General features: G+C 42.4%; 1 protein-coding gene across 1 annotated transcript in view; it reads right to left on the reverse strand.

Annotated features, from left to right (window-relative positions):
- The window catches only part of LOC124286676 (SEC14-like protein 1), a 61,709-nt gene that overhangs the window by 9,196 nt on the left and 28,606 nt on the right, over nt 1–23,907 (reverse strand). The window contains exons 5-9 of the mRNA XM_046723083.1: nt 18,822–19,068; nt 17,848–17,993; nt 12,092–12,281; nt 11,594–11,655; nt 4,878–5,207 (exon numbers count right to left, since the gene is read on the reverse strand). Of these exons, the coding sequence (XP_046579039.1) occupies nt 4,878–5,207; nt 11,594–11,655; nt 12,092–12,281; nt 17,848–17,993; nt 18,822–19,068 (975 nt within the window). The remainder of the gene's footprint in view (nt 1–4,877; nt 5,208–11,593; nt 11,656–12,091; nt 12,282–17,847; nt 17,994–18,821; nt 19,069–23,907) is intronic.

Below are 23,907 nucleotides of genomic sequence, written 5' to 3' on the forward strand. Positions count from 1 at the left end.
GACACTGACTCCATCCCGACATTACATACACTATGTACCTGGACACTGCCTCCATCCCGACATTACATACACTATGTACCTGGACACTTCCTCCATCCTGACATTACATACACCATGTACCTGGACACTGCCTCCATCCTGACATTACATACACTATGTACCTGGACACTGCCTCCGTCCCGACATTACATACACTATGTACCTGGACACTGACTCCATCCCGACATTACATACACTATGTGCCTGGACACTGCCTCCATCCCCACATCACATACACTATGTACCTGGACACTGTCTCCATTCCGACATTACAAACACCATGTACCTGGACATTGCCTCCATCCCAACATTACAAACACTATGTACCTGGACACTGTCTCCGTCCTGACAATATAAACAACATGTACCTGGACACTGCCTCCATCCCGACATTACAAACACCATGTACCTGGACACTGCCTCCATCCCCACATTACATACACTATGTACCTGGACATTGCCTCCATCCCGACATTATAAACAACATGTACCTGGAAACTGCCTCCATCCAGACATTACAAACACTATGTACCTGGACATTGCCTCCATCCCGACATTACAAACACTATGTACCTGGAAACTGCCTCCATCCTGACATTACAAACACTATGTACCTGGACACTGTCTCCATCCCGACATTATAAACACTATGTACCTGGAAACTGCCTCCATCCTGACATTACAAACTCTATGTACCTGGACACAGTCTCCATCCCGACATTATAAACACTATGTACCTGGACACTGCCTCCATTCCGACATTATAAACACGATGTACCTGGACACTGTCTCCATCCTGACATTACAAACTCTATGTACCTGGACACTGCCTCCATCCCGACATTACATACACTATGTACCTGGACACTGCCTCCAACCCGACATTACAAACACTATGTACCTGGAAACTGCCTCCATCCTGACATTACAAACTCTATGTACCTGGACACTGTCTCCATCCCGACATTATAAACACTATGTACCTGGACACTGCCTCCATTCCGACATTATAAACACTATGTACCTGGACACTGTCTCCATCCTGACATTACAAACTCTATGTACCTGGACACTGCCTCCATCCCGACATTACATACACTATGTACTTGGACACTGTCTCCATCCTGACGTTACAAACTCTATGTACCTGGACACTGTCTCCATCCCGACATTATAAACACTATGTACCTGGACACTGCCTCCATTCCGACATTATAAACACTATGTACCTGGACAATGTCTCCATCCTGACATTACAAACTCTATGTACCTGGACACTGTCTCCATCCCAACATTATAAACTCTATGTACCTGGACACTGTCTCCATCCCGACATTATAAACACTATGTACCTGGACAATGTCTCCATCCTGACATTACAAACTCTATGTACCTGGACACTGTCTCCATCCCAACATTATAAACACTATGTACCTGGACACTGTCTCCACCCCGACATTACAAACACTATGTACCTGGACACTGTCTCCATCCCGACATTATAAACACCATGTACCTGGGCATTGCCTACATCCCGACATTACAAACACTATGAACCTGGACACTGCCTCCATCCTGACATTACAAACACTATCTACCTGGACACTGTCTCCATCCCGACATTATAAACACTATGTACCTGGGCATTGCCTACATCCCGACATTACAAACACTATGTACCTGGACAGTGCCTCCATCCCGACATTACATACACTGTGTACCTGGACACTGTCTCCATCCTGACATTACAAACTCTATGTACCTGGACACTGCCTCCATCCCGACATTACAAACACTATGTACCTGGACACTGCCTCCATCCCGACATTACATACACTATGTACCTGGACACTGTCTCCGTCCCGACATTATAAACAACATGTACCTGGACACTGCCTCCATACCGACATTACAAACACTATGTACCTGGACACTGTCTCAATCTCGACATTATAAACACTATGTACCTGGACACTGTCTCCACCCAGACATTACAAACACTATGTACCTGGACATTGCCTCCATCCCCACATTACAAACACTATGTACCTGGACACTGCCTCCACCACGACATTACAAACACTATGTACCTGGAAACTGCCTCCATCCCGACATTATAAACAACATGTACTTGGACACTGCCTCCACCCCAACATTACATACACTATGTACCTAGACACTGTCTCCGTCCAGACATTATAAACAACATGTACCTGGACACTGCCTACACCCCGACATTACAAACACTATGTACCTGGACACTGCCTCCATCCCGACATTATAAACAACATGTACCTGGACACTGCCTCCACCCGGACATTACAAACACTATGTACCTGGACACTGTCTCCATCCCGACATTATAAACACTATGTACCTGGACACTGCCTACACCCCGACATTACAAACACTATGTACCTGGACACTGCCTCCATCCCGACATTATAAACAACATGTACCTGGACACTGCCTCCACCCCGACATTACAAACACCATGTACCTGGACACTGTCTCCATCCCGACATTACAAACACCATGTACCTGGACACTGTCTCTGTCCTGACATTACATACACTATGTACCTGGACACTGTCTCCATCCTGACATTACATACACTATGTACCTGGACACTGCCTCCATCTCGACATAACAAACACTATGTACCTGGACACTGTCTCCATCCCGACATTACAAACACTATGTACCTGGACACTGCCTCCATCCTGACATTACATACACTATGTACCTGGACACTGTCTCCGTCCCGACATTATAAACAACATGTACCTGGACACTGCCTCCATCCAGACATTACAAACACTATGTACCTGGACACTGTCTCAATCTCGACATTATAAACACTATGTACCTGGACACTGTCTCCACCCAGACATTACAAACACTATGTACCTGGACACTGTCTCCATCCCGACATTATAAACACTATGTACCTGGACACTGCCTCCATCCTGACATTATAAACAACATGTACTTGGACACTGCCTCCACCCCAACATTACATACACTATGTACCTAGACACTGTCTCCGTCCCGACATTATAAACAACATGTACCTGGACACTGCCTACACCCCGACATTACAAACACTATGTACCTGGACACTGCCTCCATCCCGACATTATAAACAACATGTACCTGGACACTGCCTCCACCCGGACATTACAAACACTATGTACCTGGACACTGTCTCCATCCCGACATTATAAACACTATGTACCTGGACACTGCCTACACCCCGACATTACAAACACTATGTACCTGGACACTGCCTCCATCCCGACATTATAAACAACATGTACCTGGACACTGCCTCCACCCCGACATTACAAACACCATGTACCTGGACACTGTCTCCATCCCGACATTACAAACACCATGTACCTGGACACTGTCTCTGTCCTGACATTACATACACTATGTACCTGGACACTGTCTCCATCCTGACATTACATACACTATGTACCTGGACACTGCCTCCATCTCGACATAACAAACACTATGTACCTGGACACTGTCTCCATCCCGACATTACAAACACTATGTACCTGGACACTGCCTCCATCCCGACATTACATACACTATGTACCTGGACACTGTCTCCGTCCCGACATTATAAACAACATGTACCTGGACACTGCCTCCATCCAGACATTACAAACACTATGTACCTGGACACTGTCTCAATCTCGACATTATAAACACTATGTACCTGGACACTGCCTCCATCCTGACATTATAAACAACATGTACTTGGACACTGCCTCCACCCCAACATTACATACACTATGTACCTAGACACTGTCTCCGTCCCGACATTAGAAACAACATGTACCTGGACACTGCCTCCATCCAGACATTACAAACACTATGTACCTGGACACTGTCTCAATCTCGACATTATAAACACTATGTACCTGGACACTGCCTCCATCCTGACATTATAAACAACATGTACTTGGACACTGCCTCCACCCCAACATTACAAACACTATGTACCTGGACACTGTCTCCGTCCTGACATTACAAACACTATGTACCTGGACACTGCCTCCATCCTGACATTACAAACTCTATGTACCTAGACACTGTCTCCATCCCGACATTACAAACACTATGTACCTGGACACTGTCTCCGTCCTGACATTACAAACACCATGTACCTGGACACTGCCTCCATCGAGACATTACAAACACTATGTACCTGGACACTGCCTCCATCCCGACATTACAAACTCTATGTACCTGGACACTGTCTCCATCACGACATTATAAACAACATGTACCTGGACACTGTCTCCGTCCTGACATTACAAACACTATGTACCTGGACACTGCCTCCATCCCGACATTACATACACTATGTACCTGGACACTGTCTCCGTCCTGACATTACAAACACTATGTACCTGGACACTGTCTCCGTCCCGACATTACAAACAACATGTACCTGGACACTTCCTACACCCCGACATTACAAACACTATGTACCTGGACACTGCCTCCATCCCGACATTATAAACACCATGTACCTGGACACTGCCTCCATCCCGACATTACATACACTATGTACCTGGAAACTGCCTCCATCCCGACATTACAAACTCTATGTACCTGGACACTGTCTCCATTCCTGACATTACAAACACCATGTACCTGGACATTGCCTACATCCCGACATTACAAACACTATGTACCTGGACACTGCCTCCATCCCGACATTATAAACATCATGTACCTGGACACTGATTCCATCCTGACATTATAAACACTATGTACCTGGACACCGTCTCCGTCCCAACATTACAAACACTATGTACCTGGACACTGTCTCCGTCCCGACATATATGGGGTGGCTCCATGATGCTGATATCCACTCCCACCACCATGCTTTTGTCGATGTACTGAACAGAGCCGATACCCCCAGTGGCACTGCTCACATGGTGTTGATGAATGGGGTCAGTGGAGCGTGACGCCCGACACCGGAACACAGTAAATGTCACATCTCCCTTGAGGATGTCAAAGTCCCAGGTTATCACACATCCTTTCTGTGGAACTTGAATCAGTTTCTGCAAGTCAATAAAGTTGAAATTACCCCTAATATGATTTATCAACATATTTTTCTCTTCATTACTATCATTGTAGAAGGGCTATACATTCCTGTATAGTTGAGTGTTGATGTAATCGCGAGTGTGCATGATGTCAATCACTGGATTGTCTGGTCCAGACTCAATTACCTACAGACCACCATCATATAGCTGGGATACTGCTTAGTGCAGTGTTAAATAAACAAACAAAACAACATTATAAAAAGAGGATATACATTTGCCTAACACAGCCCTTATACCATGTATATATACCATTCCTTACACAAACAGTTGACTAACTGCAGATGACCATACAATTCCCTAAAAACATATGGGTACTAGAAAAGCAGAAAGCTCAACTTAATGCTCTATCCAATGACAGAAACATCATTTTACGACATTTTACAAATGCAGGAGTTTGTGAATGTTCATGCCAGGCAGCAATAAAAAATGTCAGAAACATCAGATTAACAGTAGTAGATGTATCACACCATGTCAGATTAAGTTAGTAGATGTATCACACCATGTCAGATTAACAATAACAGTGTAGATGTATGCTGTATACCATGTCAGATTAACAGTAGTAGATGTATCACACCATGTCAGATTAACAGTAGTAGATGTATCACACCATGTCAGATTAACAGTAGTAGATGTATCACACCATGTCAGATTAACAGTAGTAGATGTATCACACCATGTCAGATTAACAGTAGATGTATCACACCATGTCAGATTAACAGTAGTAGATGTATCACACCATGTCAGATTAATGTAGTAGATGTATCACACCATGTCAGATAACGGTAGTAGATGTATCACACCATGTCAGATTAACAGTAGTAGATGTATCACACCATGTCAGATTAACAGTAGTAGATGTATCACACCATGTCAGATTAACAGTAGTAGATGTATCACACCATGTCAGATTAACAGTAGTAGATGTATCACCATGTCAGATTAACAGTAGTAGATGTATCACACCATGTCAGATTAACAGTAGTAGATGTATCACACCATGTCAGATTAACAGTAGTAGATGTATCACACCATGTCAGATTAACAGTAGTAGATGTATCACACCATGTCAGATTAACAGTAGTAGATGTATCACACCATGTCAGATTAACAGTAGTAGATGTATCACACCATGTCAGATTAACAGTAGTAGATGTATCACACCATGTCAGATTAACAGTAGTAGATGTATCACACCATGTCAGATTAACAGTAGTAGATGTATCACACCATGTCAGATTAACAGTAGTAGATGTATCACACCATGTCAGATTAACAGTAGTAGATGTATCACACCATGTCAGATTAACAGTAGTAGATGTATCATGTATCACCATGTCAGATTAACAGTAGTAGATGTATCACACCATGTCAGATTAACAGTAGTAGATGTATCACACCATGTCAGATTAACAGTAGTAGATGTATCACACCATGTCAGATTAACAGTAGTAGATGTATCACACCATGTCAGATTAACAGTAGTAGATGTATCACACCATGTCAGATTAACAGTAGTAGATGTATCACACCATGTCAGATTAACAGATTAACAGTAGATGTATCACACCATGTCAGATTAACAGTAGTAGATGTATCACAGTAGTAGATGTATCACACCATGTCAGATTAACAGTAGTAGATGTATCACACCATGTCAGATTAACAGTAGTAGATGTATCACACCATGTCAGATTAACAGTAGTAGATGTATCACACCATGTCAGATTAACAGTCAGAGTAGATGTATCACACCATGTCAGATTAACAGTAGTAGATGTATCACACCATGTCAGATTAACAGTAGTAGATGTATCACACCATGTCAGATTAACAGTAGTAGATGTATCACACCATGTCAGATTAACAGTAGTAGATGTATCACACCATGTCAGATTAACAGTAGTAGATGTATCACACCATGTCAGATTAACAGTAGTAGATTAACAGAGTAGTAGATGTATCACACCATGTCAGATTAACAGTAGTAGATGTATCACACCATGTGTCAGTAGATTAACATGTCAGAGTAGATGTATCACACCATGTCAGATTAACAGTAGTAGATGTATCACACCATGTCAGATTAACCACATGTCAGATTAACAGTAGTAGATGTATCACACCATGTCAGATTAACAGTAGTAGATGTATCACACCATGTCAGATTAACAGTAGTAGATGTATCACACCATGTCAGATTAACAGTAGTAGATGTATCACACCATGTCAGATTAACAGTAGTAGATGTATCACACCATGTCAGATTAACAGTAGTAGATGTGATCACACCATGTCAGATTAACAAGTAGATGTATCACAGATGTCAGATTCACACCACCATGTCAGATTAACAGTAGTAGATGTATCACACCATGTCAGATTAACAGTAGTAGATGTATCACACCATGTCAGATTAACAGTAGTAGATGTATCACACCATGTCAGATTTAACAGTAGTAGATGTATCACACCATGTCAGATTAACAGTAGTAGATGTATCACACCATGTCAGATTAACAGTAGTAGATGTATCACACCATGTCAGATTAACAGTAGTAGATGTAGATGTATCACACCATGTCAGTCAGATAGATAACACCATGTAGATTAGTAGTGATGTATCACACCATGTCAGATTAACAGTAGTAGATGTATCACACCATGTCAGATTAACAGTAGTAGATGTATCACACCATGTCAGATTAACAGTAGTAGATGTATCACACCATGTCAGATTACCATGTCAGATTAACAGTAGTAGATGTATCACACCATGTCAGATTAACAGTAGTAGATGTATCACACCATGTCAGATTAACAGTAGTAGATGTATCACACCATGTCAGATTAACAGTAGTAGATGTATCACACCATGTCAGATTAACAGTAGTAGATGTATCACACCATGTCAGATTAACAGTAGTAGATGTATCACACCATGTCAGATTAACAGTAGTAGATGTATTAACAGTAGTAGATGTATCACACCATGTCAGATTAACAGTAGTAGATGTATCACACCATGTCAGATTAACAGTAGTAGATGTATCACACCATGTCAGATTAACAGTAGTAGATGTATCACACCATGTCAGATTAACAGTAGTAGATGTATCACACCATGTCAGATTAACAGTAGTAGATGTATCACACCATGTCAGATTAACAGTAGTAGTTGTATCACACCATGTCAGATTAACAGTAGTAGTTGTATCACACCATGTCAGATTAACAGTAGTAGTTGTATCACACCATGTCAGATTAACAGTAGTAGATGTATCACACCATGTCAGATTAACTTTAGTCACTTCACTTGAGCAGTATATTCCATGTTCATGATATGGATATTTATTACCTATGAGGGCGAACATATCAGGGGTCATTTTTTTACACGATGCCCTAGGGCAAAATATCACTTTGTCATGGTGACATGACGTCATGAACAATGCTATGACGTCACGTTTCTTCTGTGACGCTGCGTTCTATATGCGGAGACGGCGGGTAGACAGCCTATGTTTGAAAGTAGATTTGGGTTATTTTCCTCAATTTGACGACTTCGGTAATAAACAGAATATTATATTCGTGCCCACATCATACTATGTTTACGACACTCGTGCCTAAATATCGGTATATCCCTTGCTCTCGCTACCGGGAAAATGTAATTTTTAGAGTAAAATTGATATTTTATACTTATCCTGACTCATGCTCTTTTGCTTGTCTTCTTCTTCTTGCGAACATAGTGGAACACTTGTATCTCCTTATTTGAAGCTCCCTTCAAAATAAAATCACTAATTGGTACTCACCACGAAGTTGCTCCCTTTGTCTCCCCTGGCGGGAAAGGTGTAGCCACCCTCTGGCCATGTGCTCCACTCTCTCTCCTGATTTAGCTTGAGCCCAACACTTGAATTTACAGGGAAATCCAAAGTGTTATGTGGGGGGAGGATGGGAGGGGCTAACCTCATGAGTCAGGATAAGTATAAAATATCAATTTTACTCTAAAAATTACATATTTTTCCTTATCCTGACTCATGCTCTTTGCTTGTAGCATCCCACGGAACGGAGGTGGGTAACAGAATACTTTGGATTTATAATTAGTGATTTTGTATAGATATACTGTAATATCCCCTAAGGGAACTTCATGAAGGCTTAGATTTAGGATGTTTCCTGTATAAAGAAAACCATAGGTTATATAAAGCCATTAAAGGGGAATTACATTATGAATATATTGAACAATACATATAAATTATATATATATATATAGGTGACTCTGATAGAGGCACTGAAATTGACTATATCCAAGTATATGCTTAAGGTTGAATACTTAAGCTGAACATATATACATAGCCCTAAAACTCCGTAGAGTTATAAGCTAGATGAGTATGTATAAAATACATATTAATCTTGTGAGGATAATATTTTAACGCCTTCTCGAGGAACTGTCAGTTGCTGAGCTTGAGGACCAGTGGTCCGAAATGGTGAATGCCAGAGACATCTTCTGTAGTGATGTCTCTTAGGTAGTGATTAGCAAATACCATGTTAGATTTCCAATAGCATCCTTCCATAATCGTGTTCAAGGAACAGTTACCGTGTAGGGCGAGGGTAGAGGCCAGTGCCCTGATCTCATGTGGATTTGATGCTGTTGGTGGGTCCAAGCCTGCTGCCTTGTAGGCACGGAGAATGACAGTCCTTATCCAAATAGATATTGTGGTCCGTGACACTTCTGTTTGATTCGTAGGCGATAATGGGATGAATAAACGTTGAGAAATCTTCTCCTTGTTTTGGATCGTCAGAAATAAACTTTGAGCTCTTACCGGACACAGTGATAGGTCTTGTGTATCTTGTGATCCGAGAATAGAGGATAGCCGGATGTGGAATAATCTGTCTGGTTGACCTGGCAGTTGATTTTTGCGATGAAATCCCATCTTAATCCGAGGTGCTGTGTTATGATTGTCATCAAACTGTATCCTCTCGTAATCCAGAGCGTGAATTTCAGACATTCTTGCTGCTGTGGCTAGCGATAGCAGAAACAATGTTTTCTGTGAGAGAAATTCAAAGTTTGTCGATTCCAAAGGTTCATAGACCTCACTCGTGAGGTGTTGTAACACTACATTCGATCCCAAGCTGGAAGCGTGGAACTTCCGCTTTGGTCCTCCAATCGGAAAGCTCATAGTAAGGCCAGTAACTCTGGAGATCTTGTCAATTTGACACCCGCTCTCATGGTGATTACAGAGCTAAGCCGCAAGATATGTTGATATCGTTGAACCTTTTAAATGTTTGTTTTGGCGTAGGTAACACAAATAGTCTGCCACTTGAGGTTGTGAAGCCTTTCTTGCTGTAAACCCTATCTTTGTTGCATAATTTTTGAAACTGTGCCACTTGTCAGTCCGCATTGCCACGAAAGTTGAGTAGCGTAAAGCGTGACTGCTTTTGCCGCCCTGGCAGAATATCCTCTCTTGTTTAAGCACATTTGTATACAGTCCATACGATGTAGTTGGAACATTGCTGGTTTTCCGTGCACTTGTTTGGTGTGAGGATGAATTAACAGGTTTGCGCCGCTTAGGTAGCTCCAGTGTTGGTTGACCCGATTTCTTGAATTAGTATGGGAAACCACGTTCTGGCCCGCCAGTAGGGCTGACCAAAATGAGTTGTAGGCTCTGTGTTTGTCTGATTTTCTGTAATACTTGAGGTATTATTGCTGGCGAGCGAAACGATGCACGCGCATTGAGGCCTTCCCATGATAGACTTAAATCCGTTGCCCAAGCTTGGGGTCTGGGACTGGTGACAATTTAATGTCGGTAGCTGATTGTTGAATCGCTGTGGCGAATAGGTCTATTAGCGGCGCGCTCCTAATTGCTTGATTATCTGTGCAAAAATTTCCCTGTTGATCATCCACTCTGTCGTCGGTGATGGTAGATGAGGCCGAGAGAGAGCCGCCTGCTAGTATATTTCTGGCTCCAGGAATGTGCACTGCTCTGACATGTAGATTTAGATCTTGTATTAAATCGAACAGTTGAAACTTAGGTTCAAAAGGTTCATCGATCTCGTTGAGCCTTGCTTGTTTATGTAGAACGCCACTGTCGAATTGTCTGTATGGATCATTAGGCGCATTTTGTAGAAATGTGCTCCAATGTAGAATGGCGTTGATTACAGCTTTCATTTCTAGACTGTTTATATGGAGTTTGCATTCTTGCTGATTCCATAACCCTGATATCGTGTGGTTGGTGAGATGAGCTCCCCAACCTTGGAGTGACGCTATCTACATACAGATGGGTTTTGTATTCCTGCTCTGCTAAACAAATCCCCTCGCAGACATTCGATTTCTTGGTCCACCATAGTAGATGTGGTCTGAGATGTTTCGTAGACTGAATGGTTGTACATCGTTGAGATGTCGTTGATGAGGACCTGTAGGGGGACGTATCTCCAACTGACTTCATCAAACCCTTTACATCCATCTGACCCATCCGCAGAATGTACAAGGGGCGATCCTCTGGAAGAAGTGAGGCAATCAGTCACAGCATGGCTTGATTCACAACCAGTTTCCTGATCTATAGACCAGGGATAATCAAGTATATGTTTTCCTAACCTTAATATGAGACTTTGTTGATATAATGCAATAATTCTGATACGGATGCCATCAGGATCATAAACTTCCACTGTTTTAAAGTGAGTGAGTGAGTATGGTTTTACGACACTTTTAGCAAAATTCCAGCAACATCACGGCAGGGGACACCAGAAATGGGCTTCACACATTGTACCGATGTGGAGAATCGAACCAGGGTCTTCGCCGTGACGAGCGAATGAATTAACCACTAGGCTACCCAACAGTTTTAAATAACAATTTCAAGATTATGAGCATGAGTAAAACGATGTCTCACTGCAAATCACAACATTTCACCATATGTCTAAGTGACCTTAGTGTGTACCTTTATCACAGTAATGCCATCCACCAGGGTAGTATCTCTTGATGACGGGAGGTATTTCGTATGTGTCTAAAAGCCTGTCAATGTTGTGTAATTTCCTCCAGGCAAGTGAGTGCACCAGCATCTCACGGGCTTTCTCCACGTTGAAGTCCCTTGCCCGCAGAAACCTCAGTATGTGGGCATCTTTGGGGATCTAGGTGGCGAGGGATCCACATGATTAGCAGAACATCCACATCCATGGCAACAACATTATCATAACTCATGAGGATATGCATTCTCTTCCCACAGAGGTTACTCCTGTCATATCTTCCTACATAACCTCTGTTCTAATACGGCCATATTTCCCGGTCCTCGTAAAATCCCCTAGCGGCAAAAGATCGCAACACGAATTATCTCCCTTCTTTCTATCCAATCAGAACACGTGTTTCATCGACTTAGATTCAATTTGACTAACACAAGCAAATGCGGGGCCACAAATATCCCCCATCTGCCGGGGAATTGTGTTGATGTTACACACAAGACGTTTAATGGCTAGCTTGTCCGTTGTCAGCGAGGCGATGGAGGCGCCATTGATCGCCATTACATGACTGAGTTCTGTCTAGAAGAAAGCGCTGCGCATCGGCTTCGGGAAGAAGGTTCTAGTTTTCCGAAGCATCACGGAAATTACCGAGGCCTTGCAACGTCGCTGATTGCACAACTAAATCGGCTTGTCTCCAATCACGAGCCTTGAACGCTGACACCAAGAAAGGGTCGTATTAGAACAGAGGTTATGTAGGAAGATATGACAGGAGTAACCTCTATGGGAAGAGAATGGAGGATATGAGTTAATAATGTAACCTGACTCAAAATACTAACAGAGTCAAATAACCCCATCTATCTATGTGTTGCATGCTCAATATATTGTAGATAAATATCTAAATCATGTCAATCATCAATCATATAGTATGACCAGAAATTATTGAGAATTTTAGGAATATGTTTAATTGGATTTCTAGTATAAACAACCTTGACCAGCTATCAAGTGCTTGGTTTCATTCAAGAGAGACAAAAACGTTAATCCTTTTCATTAGTTTGTGAAGAGTTATCCCCCTTTGTTTACTTGCTAGCAGACGACATTTTCAGTTATCCTTAGAGGATTATATGTTATTTAATTATCCATGTTATACATGATGTGTTTACTCTCATTGCAGATCTCCATCATTTATGATCGACCGTGAAAAAACAGTCATCTGTAAAAAGTATTGCCTACTTATTTATGATGGAGATCTGCCACCTCTGCAACTTGGTACATCAGAGATTCTAACCTACAGTTTCAAGACACAAACATGCCAGTCGTTGGATGCCCTATTCGTCATGCGACTTCGTGACAGAAGACCTTGATTCTGTGGTGGTAGCAGCACTCTTAACAGCCCATGCAACAGTCCACACTACAGGACCTGCCATCTCTGCAAAAAGTAGAAAAGTGAAACGACCAAGCATATCATCTGCTGTAACAAGCGAAGATTGGTCATACTTTCAATCCAGATGGAAAGACTATGTCCAGGCGACCAAGGTCACAGGGAAGGACCAGCGTTGTACAGCTTCTTGAATGCTGTGACGAGACACTACGCAGAGATCTCACACGTTCGGCTGGCGGATCCCTCACAGAAAAATCCGAGGAAGATGTCCTGAAGGCCATTAGACTCCTTGCTGTCAGAGAGGAGAACACCATGGTAGCTCGCGTTACCCTCCACGGCATGACTCAGGATCGAGATGAAACTGTTGGCTCCTTAGGTGCCCAGGCTAAGAGGTCAGGCTGAAAGCGTCTGCAAATTCACCATTGCATGTCCAGGGTGCCATCAGGAGGTGAACTACACAGAGACAATCCTATGCACGTACTCACCCGTGGACTAAATGACCCTGAAATCCAGTTAGATCTCCTTGGAGACAAGAACCAAGACATGAATCTCGAACAGGTGTTTCAATTTGTGGAAGCCAAGGAATCAGGCAAACGCCGGCATCTCGACTTCTGGACTCCCAGTCTGTGGAAGCTGTTAGCAGTGGCTACCGAAGAAACAAGAACACAGCTGTTAATTCATCCAAGAATCTGATATCGCCCGAGTCATGCTTCTACTGTGGAAGAAAGGGGCATGGAAAAGTGCATCCCTGAAAATCGGAAAAACACTGTCCTGCCTTCGGTCGCATGTGTTCATCCTGTAACGCTACAATCACTTTGACACAGTGTGCCAGAGCAAAGTGAAACTGAGAGCTGAGAAGCCCCCACGGACGGTTGAGGAAAATGAAGGTCGCGGTCTTTGACATGCTCTGCTCACTCACTGACATCAGCTGAAGCCAAGGAAAGAAGACTCTTCACCTTGATCACCACCTATATGATCAGCTGACGGACACATGGACTAAACAAGCCTCCCGGCCCCAGCCCTTCCTCAACCTATCGATGGCTGTCCATGCAGAAGACTATGACAGACTAGGCTTTGGCTCAATGTTATCCTCAAGACCAAGAAGAGCCTCTGTTGTCGTCATGGCAGACACAGGTTGTCAGAGCTGCCTTGCTGGCATTAAGGTCGCACACAAACTTGGACTGAAAACACAGAATCTCATTCCGGTGACTCTCAAGATGCGTGCTGCCAATAACAGGGGTATCAATATCCTTGGTGCCCTCATCACACGGCTGTATGGCAGGAGCCCAACAGGGAAAACAATTGAAACAAGACAGGTGGTCTATATCACAGACAACTCTGACAAGTTCTTCCTCAGTCGTGAGGCTTGTATCTCACTGGGGATGATCACAGGAAATTTTCCCACAATTGGGGAAGTGCCCAGAAATGACGCACTCCTGTGGGCTGATGACATTGAGAAATCCTTCTTCCAGGCATGTAATTGGCTTGACATCTGTGGAAGGAATGGCATTACTTTAAACCCTGAAAAGTTCACTTTTGCACAAGACACCGTGGAGTTTGCAGGCTTTGAGATTACTCGTACCAGTGTTCGACCTTGCTTGAAGTACCTACAGGCCATCATGGACTTTCCTACACCAAAGAACATAACGGACATGCGTTCTTGGTTTGGACTCGTCAATCAAGTGTCATACGCATTCAGCATGGCTGAGAGGATGCAGTCTTTTAAATCAACTTCTAAAGCCTGGAACACCATTTTCGTTGGGATGACAATCTGGACCGCTTGTTTCAAGAATCCAAGACCGTCATTGTCAATGAGATTGAGAAAGGTGTGCGCATCTTTGACGCGCAAACAAACCGACCTGTCTTGCAACAGACTGGTCGAAAACACGGAATTGGATTTTGGCTCTTCCAGAAGCACTGTCAATGCCCAAAGACCCTGCCATTTTGCTGTAGAGATGGATGGAAAATCACCCTGGTAGGAAGTCGTTTCACCCACGCCGCGGAATCCGCTATGCACCGGTCGAGGGGAAGCACTAGCAGTGGTTGATGCCCTGGAGAAAGCAAGGTATTTTGTCCTTGGATGTAATGATTTGACCATTGCAGTTGACCACAAACCTCTACTAAAGATCTTTGGGGATCGATCACTTGAATGCATCTCGAATGCTCGACTACGTGAACCTGAAGGAAAAGACCCTGCGGTACAAATTCCACATGGTTCACATCCCTGGAGCCAAACACAGAGCTGCCGATGCTGTATCTCGTCACCCAACTGGTAACCCTGAGAGGATAGTTCTAGTGGATGATATTGCAGCCATGGACTGTACTGAACTTTCCCCTTCTCTGGATGTTTGTCATAACATCCTTGCCTCCATCAGATGCAGTGAAGAACCTGACTACAGTGTAGAGGATGCCACTCTCCAGTCTGCTGCATCTGCAATCAGCTCCTTGGAACCCATCACGTGGAACAAGGTGAAAGTTGCCACGGATGCTTTCCAGCGGGCAATGCTTCAGTACAGGAACACCCCAGACAGAGACACAAAGTTATCTCCTGCTATGTGTGTTTTTGGCAGAGCCATCAAGGACTTCATCCCCATCCTACCCGGTCGGTACAAACCTCATGAGACATGGAGCGATACACTATTACTGAGGGAGGAGGCACTCAGAAACCGACATATGAAGATGGCAGAACTTCTCACCCAGCACACCAAACAGCTCCCACCTCTCGCAGTTGGTGACTTTGTCAGAATCCAGAACCAGATAGGGCCTCACCCTCTCAAATGGGACAAAACAGGATGTGTGGTCGAGGAAGTTCGTCAATTCGACCAGTATGTTGTAATGGTAGAGCGGATCAGGTAGAGTGACCCTACGCAATCGGAAGTTCCTCAGGAAGTACATCCCTGCTTTCCAACCTCCATCTAGGCGCTCAATCGCTGATGACTTGCCAAGGCCACAAACTTCTACCCTTGACAATACCACCGCCCCATACTATGTCCACATCCGGCTCAGTCAACATCAGAACACTTGACCACACCTACAACAGTCTCTACTGGTGACGAACAACGACTCCGCATCAACAGCCAGTGCCGTCCATTAGAGTATTATAACAAGGACATGAGATCAGCTAAAGTGATTTCAAGTAGAACAGGCATCCCTTTGTCCACTGTTTATCGTGATTTTGAAAACGGATATGGCATTGAGCACCAGTGGAGAACAGGCAGGTAGGCCCAGAAAATCGGTGACCCAGAAAATTGACTGTCGGCGGCTTGGTATTTGTTTCTAAAAGAAACGAAGGAGTTTAGAAAACTTAAGGCTGGATATGATTGATAGAGGAACTGTGGCTGTCTGTAAGAAGACAATTAGAACTGAGCTGCATGCAATGGGTTGGCAGAAAAGTCGAGGAATTCCATCACCGATCATGAAACCTGAACAAAAGGAGCGAAGGTTGAACTGGTGCTTACAGCATAGAAATTTGAACTGGGACAATGTGATTTTCTCAGATGAAAGTTCTGTGTGGCTGTTTCCCTAATACACTGAAATTCTGGACCAAACAAACTGAAAAACCTTTGTATCAGCGCCCAAAGTACAGTCCGAAAGTTAACGTGTGGGGTGGCATATCTGTGTTAGGGCAACACCCCTTTGTGTATTTGAAGGGAATATGAACAGTGAGCTGTAAACAGATATTCTCGAGGGACATTTACTTCCATCTGCTCAGGTGTTCTATGGAAATGTTTGGATTTTCCAGCAGGACAACGACCCAAAACATCGTTCAAAGCATTCACAGGCCTGGTTTCGGACCCAAAATATGACATTATTAGATTGGCCAAGCTATAGCCCTGACCTAAATCCAATAGAAAATGTTTGGGGACTTTTGAAGGAAAGTGTCAATAAGAAAAATCCGACAAATATTGCTGAAATAAAAGAAGAGGTGGTCCGGTATTGGGACAGCATGGACCACGACTTTCTAACTTCTTTGATCAGTAGTATTAGCCCCGCCACATTGAAGCCTGCATTGCTGCCCATGGTGACTTGACAAAATACTAACTGTTCACCTGTCTTTGAATCTGGAGTTATGTTCTGCTAATATTCACATTTAATACGTGAGTAATGAGTAACAATTTTTTTGAAAAATTACAAACTTTAAATTCTCAATAATTTCTGGTTGTACTGTAAATGCATGCATGCATGCACACACACAAGTCCAACATTACGTAGAATCACATAGGTTACATACTAGACATCATCATACATGTCATATGCTGGAACTGATCCCAATTTGAGCTGTTACTACGAGGAACATGAACTGGGTCAGCATTTCTGTGATCCAACAAATAAAGACTAATAGCCTTGTAATGAAAAATGTACCTTCCCCTTGTGTGTCTTCTGGAGCCACTGTCTGAGTGTGATAAGTTGACTCTCCTCCACTGGTGTCAGAGCGCCAAGGAAACGTTGTATGTAGTCGTCATCTAACTTGCCACGTGGCTCCACTGGCGGCACTCGCACTTCCGTCACTACAAGGGGTATATTATCATCATAATCCCAATCTAAGCCAAAAACCTTTCATTCAACTTGCCTACACTTGGCACTGAGCATATTTCTTAATACATTCTGGCAATGTTTGATTGGCATTTTTGAAGTTGATGAGTAATAAGAAAGGGAGGATACTTTTATGGATGACAACTTTTTCAGTATATGTTGTTTTGGTATATATTCTTATGCCAGTATTCCGTATAAGAATGTATAAAAGTGTCCTATCTTTCACAGGGAATATGTTTAGCTGAGCTTGCTAGATAGAACAGAATTTTACTAGATTGGGTTTTCGTCCAGAGGCAAAAGTTACAGATTGAGTGAGTTAAGTTTTAGCCGCTTTTAGCAATATTCCAGCAATATCACAGCAGGGGTCACCAGAAATGGGCTTCACACATTGTACCCATGTGGGAAATCGAACCCGGGTCTTCGGCGTGACGAGCGAACACTTTAACCACTAGGCTTCCCCACTGCCCGTCACAGATAGAAATGAAGCTGGCACTTTAAGACTACTCTTTTTGTTGTCATGGGTACAACACATCCAGGCCAGTTAGCCATGTCCCAGACTGACATACCCACACACAAATACAGGGGGCCTGCCCTGGAATCACCATTAAACAGATCACAAGCTCTCAAACTTAGACTATTTCAAATATTCTGTGACAAATATTTCACAACTAATAACATTTTCATCTATATTGATATAATTCACAACATATTGCTCTATATCCATAACACAAAGATAGACAACACCCAATGTTGAAGAGAAATGTGTATGCTATGTGAAAGTTTATGATGCCTTATTGGACCACCTTCTGACTCTGGTGATGAAATGCTGCCCCTGTGTATAGTAGCGGCAGTGGCCCCCAGGATGAGACTGGCCTGGCTGTGTTGGCTGTGCTGGCTGCTGACACTGTCAGAGCGACTCCGTAAACCGCTGTCCTGAGATGGGGCATCCTCTACTGCCACTGCCTTCAACTTGGGGTCGGTCCATGGGGGAATGTAGGTGATACCCTGAGACAGCAGCTCGTTGATGTAATACTCTATCACCTCTTTACCCTGGGGATGAACAGATATAAACCATGTGAACTTGTGTATTCACACATGAATAAGACATGTTAGAAATAACATTAACACCAAACAGGTGCTGAATTGTCTCCAACCCAGTTATTATTGACTGACATACATTAGTTGTCACTGCTGTCAAAGTGAAAGCATGCAACTGAAATACACTGAAAATACATACTAATACATTCCAGGCTCCACATTTAAATTAAACAAGAAGACAAAGTCATCAATATCCCCCGCAATGGCAATATACTCTTCATGATTATGTCTAGAGTTATGATTTAGGTGTGTATATAGAAAAGTATATTGAAAGGTTTTAATTCTTGAAAAGTGCACTACCACTAATTTCTGTTTTAGCCAAACTTGAGAAAAGCCAAAAATATTTTATTCAGAATTCCAAAACTACCAAAAGGCACCAATACACCACCAGATCTATCTATGTGCCAAGTTTGGTTGAAGAAATAGTGTTTTAGAGTTCTTCGGAAAAGACAAATGTGATGGACGGATGGAGTCCAAAAATGTGGGATGTTTTGCTGGTTTGGACCAAAAATGTGGGTGCATCCATGCAGCTCAATGATTGGTCCATATTGCCAGTACTAGCCAATCAAATTTCAAGTAGCATTTTTCATGGCTCTGGATAAAAACATGACAAGATGGCGGTCAGGAGTGAGTCCAGGATAAGATTTCTAGTCATGAAGAAACAGATACTCCTAAAGATATACCAGTCGGTATTTACCAAGAAACGAAGTATACATCTTGTGTGTTTCAAAGGAAATGGCCTGATAAACATTTATGTCATGTATCATGCGTATTATCCTGAATGGCCATGAGATTTTCTGATAGGCTGTCCTTTTGTGGGTGAAGTATGGAACGGGTCCCACTGTTTTTTGGGCAAGCAAAGAACAGAATCTGGAATGGTACTGTGAAATTCCAATATGGGAATTATTATCTTTGCTGCAGACTGGAGCTGAATATCGACCTCTCTCGAGTCGTTACCCTGCACTTAATAGTGCATTAGCATGTTTACTGGTATTACAGAATGTCAGTTTGAAGTGGGAGGAGAGTCAGAAGTGACGCAGGTCTTATACAGATACCACTTTTGTGACAACCTCAGGCAGGCTTCTAACAAGCCTAAAGACATAATCAGGACAATCTGGGATTCAAAAACATGATCAAGGATTATTGATATGCCTAAGGAAAGCAACACTGCACAATGGCTGTGCCTCAGAGGACTGGGTCAACAGAACCCCCCACAGAAACCTGAAGCAACAGACCATCAAAAGAGAAAGTCTCCAACATATATTCATTATCAGGATTTCTGGTCCACGTACCTCACTTACTTACTGTTCATACTAGATCCATTTAAGAGATCCATCTACTAATAATGAACTGTGCTAATACCAAAGGCAACACTTAACCATTAATATGACCTTTAAGTCAAACAAACAAGAGGAAATGAAAGTAACATCATGAAAACCTACTTGCTGTATGCCAGACAGGGAAAGGAGTACCATCTTTGAACATGTTTTAGTATGATGTGGCAGGGGAAGAAACCACTGACCCAAGCTGTCCGGTCAGACACTTGACCCAGCAGACCATACCGGTTGTCCAACTGTCCTTTATCAAGAGTGAAGGTTATACTGATAACACTGGCTGAACTATATACAGTGGAAGCTGTCAAAACCGGCAGCTGTCCAATCCGGCAAGTTGTCAACACCGGCATAAAATCTGTCCTATCCGTGGCTAGTACATGTTTCATCATTTAAAAGCTCTGCAATCCGGCAGCTGTCAATTCCGGATCTCGCTATCAAATGAGCCGCCCGAATATGTGTTTATACAGTAATCAGCGCTGTCTAATCCGGCGCATGGCAAGGAGTCGGCGGGATGTGTATTGTCACCAATTAATCCTGCGTTGAAACTACATGGTTGCTGACAGGGATAATTTAATCTTAGTTCAACATGGGTATACTTGTATAAAGCATAAAGTAGGTTATAATGCAAATAACGTAACATTGTCTCAGTCATTGACTGTTGTGTAAGCAGCATAAAGTAAGTTATAAAGCAAATAACGTAACATTGTCTCAGTCATTGACTGTTGTGTAAGCAGCATAAAGTAAGTTATAACGCAAATAACGTAACACTGTCTCAGTCATTGACTGTTGTGTAAGCAGCATAAAGTAAGTTATAAAGCAAATAACGTAACATTGTCTCAGTCATTGACTGTTGTGTAAGCAGCATAAAGTAGGTTATAACGCAAATAACGTAACATTGTCTCAGTCCTTGACTGTTGTGTAAGCAGCATAAAGTAGGTTATAATGCAAATAACGTTACATTGTCTCAGTCATTGACTGTTGTGTAAGCAGCATAAAGTAGGTTATAACGCAAATAACGTAACACTGTCTCAGTCATTGACTTTTGTGTAAGCAGCATAAAGTAGGTTATAACGCAAATGACGTAACATTGTCTCAGTCATTGACTGTTGTGTAAGCAGCATAAAGTAGGTTATAATGAAACAAGTGTTTGCCACTGATATGGCAATGTCCCCCGCTACTACAGAATGGAATATCTATATTTACTAGTTTTTATTTTTGGTCACATACAAGATGCCTGAAATGACTGGAGTCTGCATAATCACCCAATGTAGGCTGTCGACACAATTGAAAACATTTTTGCAATATTTTATGAGATATCGCATTTAAATAAGTTTGAAAAGTGGTCAAAGTGTTGTGGTGACCTTGAACATAAGGTCAAGGTCGCCAAAATCAACTGGTGTCTGCGTAATCCCCCAATGTAGGCTGTCACCAAATTTGAAGACATTGGGTACAACAGTCCAGGAGATGTCGAGTTAACAAGAGTTTGAAAAGTGGTCAAAGTGTCGTGGTTATCTTGAAAATAAGGTCAAGATCACCCAAATTGACTGGTGTCTGGGTTATCCCCCAATGTAGGATATCCCCAAATTTGAAGACATTGGGTACAACAGTTCATGAGATATCGCGTTAACAAGAATCGGGACGTACTGACACGGCTGAATACATAGTCCCCCCTTCCGCGTTGCGGCGGGGGACAATAACGCAACATGTTCTCAGTCATTTACTCTTGTTTATGCAGCATAAAGTAGGTTATGATGCAAATACCGTAACATAACCTGTCAGTTAATCTTGTTTTAGCAGTGTGAAATACGTTACATTGCAAATGCATGTGGATAATAAGAATAACAATGTGGTGCTATTGATCGTCTGATAGAGAAACAAGCCTTTACACCAGCTGTCAACACAAACTTCCTGCTTCGTGATGTACCAACATTAACTTTCATGACCTACACACACATATCAGTGACAATCACAAGACTACATTGAATACATGACCTACACACACATATCCGTGACAATCACAAGACTACCAGGAATACATGACCTACACAAACATATCTGTGACAATCACAAGACTACATTGAATACATGACCTACATAAAGATATTCGTGACAATCACAAGACTACCATGAATACATGACCTACACAAAGATATCTGTGACAATCACAAGACTACCAGGAATACATGACCTACACACACATATCAGTGACAATCACAAGACTACCAGGAATACATGACCTACACACACATCCGTGACAATCACAAGACTACCAGGAATACATGACCTACACAAACATATCCGTGACAATCACAAGACTACCAGGAATACATGACCTATACACATATCCGTGACAATCACAAGACTACCAGGAATACATGACCTACACACACATATCCGTGACAATCACAAGAATACCTTGAATACATGACCTACACACACATATCCGTGACAATCACAAGAATACCATGAATACATGACCTACACAAAGATATCCGTGACAATCACAAGACTACCATGAATAGATGACCTACACAAAGATATCCGTGACAATCACAAGACTACCAGGAATACATGACCTACACACATATATCCGTGACAATCACAAGACTACCTTGAATACATGACCTACACAAAGATATCCGTGACAATCACAAAGAATAAGATACTACCAAAGATATCCGTGACAATCACAAGACTACCAGGAATACATGACCTACACACATATCCGTGACAATCACAAGACTACCATGAATACATGACACATATCCGTGACACATGAATACACAAAGATATCCATGACAATCACAAGACTACCATGAATACATGACCTACACAAAGATATCCGTGACAATCACAAGACTACCATGAATACATGACCTACACACTGCACGAGGATATCAGTGATAATCACCATTCAACCATGTTGACATGATCTACCATGAGATAAATGTTAATCACTACGCTACTATGTAGAGAGATTCATGTAGCTCAGTTGTCGAGTTGCCAAGATGCATGGCAATCTACTGTGTCTCAAAAATAGAGTGAGTTTAGTTTTGGTGGCAGTCTGTAAATATTCGACCAGTCAGCACCAGACAATACAGTGATCAACAACATGAGCACCGATCTACGCAATTGGGATACGATGATGAGTCAACGAGCCTGACCACCCAACCCGTTAATCGCCTTTTACAACAAACATGGGTTGTCAAAAATAGATTGTTTTTCGCATGAAACCAGTAAATGAGATGACAATGCTTCATTTGGACAGTCATTTAGTTGGCTTTGTGAAATATGACAAGATAGATTTCCCAACAAAACCTGCAGAATGATTAGCATTTAGTGAACACTGGTGAATCTTAAAAGTCATATCATTTTCAATTCAGCTGATCATGGCACATTTATGAAGTACTCAGAAGGAAATGAATATTGTTCTTTGTTTCCTTTACATTGTGGGAAA

Source organism: Haliotis rubra, unplaced genomic scaffold, assembly GCF_003918875.1.
Source record: "Haliotis rubra isolate DU_JTF1 unplaced genomic scaffold, ASM391887v1 Scf39, whole genome shotgun sequence".
Classification (NCBI taxonomy): Eukaryota; Metazoa; Mollusca; class Gastropoda; order Lepetellida; family Haliotidae; genus Haliotis; species Haliotis rubra.